Here is a 6677-nt window from a genome sequence, read left to right on the forward strand (position 1 = left end):
CTGTGAGAACAAGCAGTCGGTAGGTTAGATGTAATAAACTGGAACAAATGTATTTCGGTCTCCAATTAGGATAAGTCGCTGTCTGGAGTCACTCTGTGGCGACAGTGTCATCTTCCGATTTTATGGATATTTTGTTTTGTCACGTCAGCAGCTACCCCCAGCAGCAAGTGAGTGATGAGGAATAAGATGAGTACTGTATTCGCTCTCTTATGTAACCTCATTGAAGCCTCCTTACGCCTAATTGGCAGCAATCTAGGCCTGTCAAATTGAATATAATCCCTTCACCGTTGGTTGTAGCCTCCCTCTATGGCTCCAAATGCCTCCACTGAATGACATGGCATGCTGATATTGTGAGTAATGGAGAACACTAATGGAATTGGCATTAGGTAATACATTTGAATAGCTACAGTACAGAACAGAAATGACTGTTTAGCCACGGAGCCAAGGATATAGATAGTTCCCTCCTTGACAGCGTTCTTGAAGTACATTGTGTCCTTTTGCGTGAGGCCAGCTCATATTATTTCCCATCAAAATGCAATAGATGCAATGACATTGAGCTTTATTGTGATACTTCTAAATTATAGCTATAATAAATATATCTGTAAAATGAATTTATTCCTTTGATCAATCATTTTCATGTCTCCACAAATGTTAGTTTTGTGTCCCGTGCACACTCGTCTAATAAATCATTAGAAATCACTAGAATCAATAGAAGCTGTTTTCATATTGAAGGTAAAAAAAAACAGCAGTATGTTTTTGTAAAAGATTAGGATAAGGCTGCTGTATTTTTAGATTACCATGCGCTGCCAAAACCTGATGTAGCCGCTTCTTCCGCTCCGTTATACTGTGTCAACTATGTTTTGATATAAGTGGCATAGACTAAGCTTCCACTGGAGGTTTTCCAGCCACGCCTAACTGGTAGGAAACCCCGGGGTAGACCCAGAACCCAGGGAAAGATTATGTATCTCACTGGGCCTGGAAACGCCTCGGGATCCCCCGGGAGGAGTTGGAAAATGTTGCCGGGGAGCGAGACGTGCGGATTAACTCGCTTAGGCTGCTGGCACTGTGACCAGACTGCGGATAAGTGGTAGAAAACGGATGGATAGATGGAAAGTTTTGTGTCTTCAGGAGGAATGAACGACTAGACTTGGGGTTGAGTGCCTCAGACAGGACAGGAAACGGGGAAATTGTTGAGTGGCATAATAACACATTGGTGGTTTTGGGGGATTTATTGAGATTAAAAAAAATAAAAAATAAAAAATCAAGAAGAATGTTGACAAATGACGAAAGGAACATTTATAGTTTGAACTTTTTTATTCATCTTTTTTTTTTTTTTAGTTCTTTTTACTTTTTTGCTTTACGAAACAAATGTTTGCAGATGTCCTATGAATAAACAACAGCACCCTTTCTCCTTTAAAACAGGGCTCCATCAGCCCTTTCAAGAAAAGAGACCCTTCTTGTCCAATCACAACCTCTCCAGATTCCCAAAGTGACGTTATTTCCTGTATTTGACATTCATTTAAGTGCATTCGTAGACGACATTACCATTTCGATTAATGTGCAATAGCTGAGTTTATGGTCAATGCGAAAAGATATTTACATTGCAGCTATGACTCACATTAACTGTCTTTTTTTCATCACTTGAGCTTGCGTCAGAACCGGAGAGGGAGACAATCACAACACAAGGAGTCTCCTTTCAAGCACAGCCTTCGTAAACAGCAACCTTTACCTACATCATCATCATCATCATCATCATCATCATCAGGATTAACTAGACTCTTTTGTCATACCTGTTTTCCTCCAGTAAGACAAAAAGGTTAATAGATAGAATGGTTTAAAATAAAGTTTAGTGATTGTGCTTTTAAAACCAAAGTAAAACAAATAACAAACATTGATGACAACACGAAACATAACAGTGCATTACAAAAAAACAAAAAAAAACAAAAAAAAGAAAAGAAAAATCCCAAAGTGGCACTTTCTTGGGGCAGCTAAATAATATAGCAATTTACAACATGGATGGAAATGATAAAATAATTATATTTACTGGCATAATAAAATTAGAATTCGCAAAATAAAACAAGGAAGACAATTTTGAGGTACCACAATGGGTAAAACAAGAAGACATCATGTATACACGTATATTTACAGACAGTCCACCCCCCTCTCTGCTTGCAGCTATTTTATGACAGTAACGTCTCACTGTACGGGCTCTCCAAAGTTCTTGTCAAGGCAAGCTGAGTCATGTCAATGTCTGGAGCAGGATTTCACTCCATATTGCATTGGAATTAAACATAAATATACTACTGCGTATTTAGTTTTGAATGCACCATTCTTTTATCTTCAGACACTCTTTCCTTTTTTTTTTTTTTTTCTTCTTTTAAATGGACATAGAAAATGATAAGTTAGAAAAAAAACCATTGGTCTGTTTTCCAGATGTAAAGAAACACTACTGATGTACAGTATGATGGCAGCCAACATGATGGTGAAATACTGAGATATTTAAAATCGTAAGAGAAACAATGTTGCTCCACTCTCGGAAAAATCACAACAGTTCCTCCTTTTCCTCCTCGGGTTCTTCAGCTTTCTACCATCTGGGTAACAAAGAGAAAAAAAACAGTGTGGTTAGCATCAATCTTAACCGATATTTAGTCGTTGCAGATACATCAGGATCTGTGTATGTTTTGGCTAATGCGCAACACAGCCTTGGAGCACATTGATGGATAGGCGTTAGCTTCAATCCTCAGGAGAAGGCATGTCATGATCCGTCTGCACTTTACTTTCCTTCATAGTGTTCCTGGTTGTTGAGCTGCATGGCTAATCTTTACCTTTGAGCTGTCACTGACTGTTGGATCTGAAATGAATGTACTCGTGTAAACTATCTGACACTAGAGGAATGTTCCCTTAATTTTTATCTGCATGTGGTGCCTGTATGTGGATCTGAAAGTTATAGCAACAGACAGCAGTGTTTATGAAGCTAGAATAACACGTACTAGGTCATCGCTTTCTGTGTATGCAAACAGCTATTTGCTATGTAAAGATGTAGTGGAGTAATTGTTTCTTTAGCAGACGGTGAAATCACGCAACCTCTGTGTTGTAATCGGAGCTTCTCTGACCCTGATACAAGTGCATGTGAGTCCTTCCCTTTGCTATTGTTCCAGCAAAGGAAAATATTAACAACAAAAATTCAGTCCAATCCCATCCTTGTACAGCGTGTTTTAGCAGCCTTTGCTAAGTTAAGGTGATTGTTACGAGACAACCACACAATTTGTGCGATTTACTTATTTATTTGTAGTATGTGACAACGGGGAGTGTTACCTGATGTATGGTGATGTTGCATTCATGTGATTTATGAATCCTACTGGAGTTAAAGTCGTACTGTATCATATCAGCATTTGATGATCTGGTCTGTAGCATCTCCTTTATGTATGATTCATTCACCAACCTTATAGCTCATCAGCAACTTACTGCATTTTGACATAAATGCGATTGCACATCAAGTTACCATCAATACAGAGACTTTTCTTCACTGCAGATGCTCACATATTTACACTGGGTGGTTTCTTGAATTTCTTGATAGTTTGACAGGAGGGCCAAAGTTACTCATACCCATGTCAAATTTAGATTTTTTTTTTGTGAATTTTGTCAGTATGGCAAACATTGATCTCAAATATAAATATTAACTCTTTCTTTGAAATTTTTTTTTTTTTTTTTTACATTTTTATAAGAAGTGCCATGTTCTATATTTACCACCACAACAATCTAGTGGTTCTTTTATTGGCTAAAAAGGCTTGAAAGGAAAAAGAGGTTGGAAGGTTTACTTGCCATCACCTCAGTCTTTAGTTCCTTTCACAGATTTTCTGACCTCTGGCTGGGCCACTACAAAATGTTGAGATGTATATGTTTATAACCATTTCTTGATCATATTGGCTGTATGTTTCAGATCATTGTCTTGTCTGAAGGTCCAGTGCTGCCCAAGGCCAAGTTTTTCTACTGCTTGATGGTTTTCTCTAGAATATGAACGTCGTCCTTTTTTTCTCATGATGCCATTTATGACGGGGTTGTCTGGTCCATTGGCTGGAAGACATCTCTAAAGCATTACATTGCCACCACCACACTTGACCATGAGAGTGGTGTTCTTGGTGATGAATACTTCTCCTTTCTTTTGCCGAACTACAGCCATGTCCCTGTGTTCAAACAACGCAGAACTGATTATCGAAAGTGTTCCTCTTTGTCCATGCTGAGTGAGCTATTGTGTGCTTGTCTTGCAGAAGTGGAATCTTCCTTCGTTGGTGTCCATGGAGACTAACGTTGTGTGAAGTGTCTGCTTCTGCAAATGTTCAGATTCATCAGGATGGCCTTGTTGGTGAGCCTTGGATTCTCGCAGTCCCGTTCTTGCCAGTGTAGGCGTCACTTTTGGCTTCCTACCAGGCCCTTAGAGAGTTTTCATTGTCAACCTCCTTGTACTTTTTAAAATTATGATTGGGATGTACTGTGGCCAATAGCACTTGAGAGCCCTTGGACATGACTTTCTAGCCTTTTCTTGTCTTTTCTTGTCTTGTGAGCAACCACAATGTGCAACTTTTTCTCAGGGATGAACCCTAATAACAAACCTATAAAGCTCTTGGGTTTTAGCTTAACTCGCAACAGTTGTCAATTTATAGTGTATTAGAATGTTGTATACCATGGTAGAAATCACCATTTGGAATATCCAACACTTTTAGGGGTTATGAATAATTTTAGACATGGTATTTTTAGTACAAATGTTAAACCAAAACAACAACAAAAACAGATATCCATTTTTTCCGTTTAATTTGAACTACTGCTCACAGTGATTACTTGTTTTTGTCATTTTCTCCTTGGTCATATAGAATTTTATAAAATTTTAAGTAAAAGAATGTGGAATTTGTATGAATCATTTTGGCTTTACTAACATGGGATGAAGTCTCTCTCTGCCATTATGCAAGCACAATGCACAGTGTACTTACTCCTGAGGACTGGAACCTAAAGCCCACCTACAGAAATGTTACACTAGATTTGAGGTAATTTCAAACAATGATACTCCTACAATGTTTGTCAACCAAAGACCACTGACACGGTCATTTTTACTCAATAAAATGTTCAGCATAGTACTGTACGCATCTTGGCAACAATTCCTTAAAAAATGTATGTAGCATGATTGTTTGTGTAATGTTAAACTATTGTGTTTGTATTATATTAACGCAATTTTGTAATGAAAATGTCATATAGGTATGGTGCAGTGAGATCTGTTGAAGGCTAGCATGTGTAGTTAACATATATCTGCACCTCTAGCTCTTCATCTCCTGGTTGGAAGGCTCCAGAGGTGTTGAGGCCCAAGTCTGCAGGGTTCCTGCGGCCTCCTTCTCCTCTCCGCCGGCCCCCTGAGCCCCTGGAGGACATGGAGCTGGAGGAGCTTGGGTCTCGAGGGCTGTTGACTGTGGGGAACTGTGGTCGGCTATAGGGCAGAATGTCCTCTGAACCTAGAAACAGAGAACAATTGTAGAAGGAGTTTAGACTCAGAATCCTGGCCATTGCACTGACGGACTCCTTCACACTGTAATTGTTGTCGTACCTGCGTGCTGGCGCGCCTTGTTGGCAGTGCTACTCTCATGTTTATTCCCTTTCCCTCCATGAGCTGTCTTTTGTCTGTCCTGAGCGTCTTTGCGTTCAGACGAGCTGGTTCTGGTGTCTGAGCCCTCCCGGGGCCGATAGCCTCCCGTTCCTCCTCTCTTGTCTCGACCCTCACCTGCTTTGGGGGAAATTACTCCCCGGCCCTCCAGGGCCGCCTTGGAGGGGTGTGTAGGGGACTTAAGCACTGCTGGAGGTGGAATGGGTGGAGGTGGGAGATCTGTAGGATAAACACAGGAAGCAAGATCACATTAAGCACAGGCGTCAATAAATGAGTGTTTAGCTAATTGTAAAAGACTGCATAATGAGAATCTGTGTCCTCTTGAAACTTCAGTGTGTATCATCTGTCACTCAGTTGTCTCACACCTGTAAGGTGATGCACAAACACAGCTGTGGTGTGTGTACATACACCCAGAGCTGTACACACAGATATGCTGAACGGAAACTCCTCCGAACCGACAGTAAACAGAACTGATGACATTAGAGGCGATGGATCTGGCCGGAGAGTTATGAGATTTGAGAGCAAAGCAAGAGGGGAGTGTGACGGTCAGCAGCTGGCTCTCTGGCCTGCTCGACTTCCCCTGTCGATGAATCAATGCTGCTTGTCCTTGAGCCATTATTCATATGAGGCCAGCCAGTGGGCTCCCTGGCCTCTCACACATCACACAGCCATCTAAACAAAACGGCGAGTGAAAAACCTTGTCTGCTTGCGATCGATGGCTTTTCATCTTCTAATCAGCTTCCAACCTGAAGGATGGTTTTGTTGCCAGCCAGACCCGTAATCCACATAGGATTAGAAAGTTAATAAACATATTGAGTGCCAGCTTTTACAGGTTTTTCTTGATCCCAATGCCAACCTTATAGACTTTTAAGATTGTACAAAACTGGACTTTGTAAGGAATCAAAGCTTTTATTTCCTTTTTTTTTTTTAATACACACAGAAGGCTAATGGGGCAGGTGATGTCTTTGCTGCGTCTTGTTGGCGGAATCAGGCGGCTTCAATACACTTTTCTGATTACCCTCCACCTTCA

General features: G+C 40.5%; 1 protein-coding gene across 1 annotated transcript; it reads right to left on the reverse strand.

The window, feature by feature from the left end:
• Positions 1–1295: 1295 nt before the first annotated feature.
• LOC103353608 (roundabout homolog 1-like) lies at positions 1296–5866 on the reverse strand (the record flags this gene model as incomplete). Its single annotated transcript, XM_008276662.1, has 3 exons — positions 1296–2591; positions 5305–5498; positions 5591–5866. Coding segments are annotated over 3 exons (485 nt in total), but the record flags the coding sequence as incomplete, so codon positions are not given.
• Positions 5867–6677: the final 811 nt, after the last annotated feature.

This window comes from Stegastes partitus, unplaced genomic scaffold, assembly GCF_000690725.1.
Source record: "Stegastes partitus isolate 25-593 unplaced genomic scaffold, Stegastes_partitus-1.0.2 Scaffold78, whole genome shotgun sequence".
In the NCBI taxonomy this organism is placed as follows: Eukaryota; Metazoa; Chordata; class Actinopteri; family Pomacentridae; genus Stegastes; species Stegastes partitus.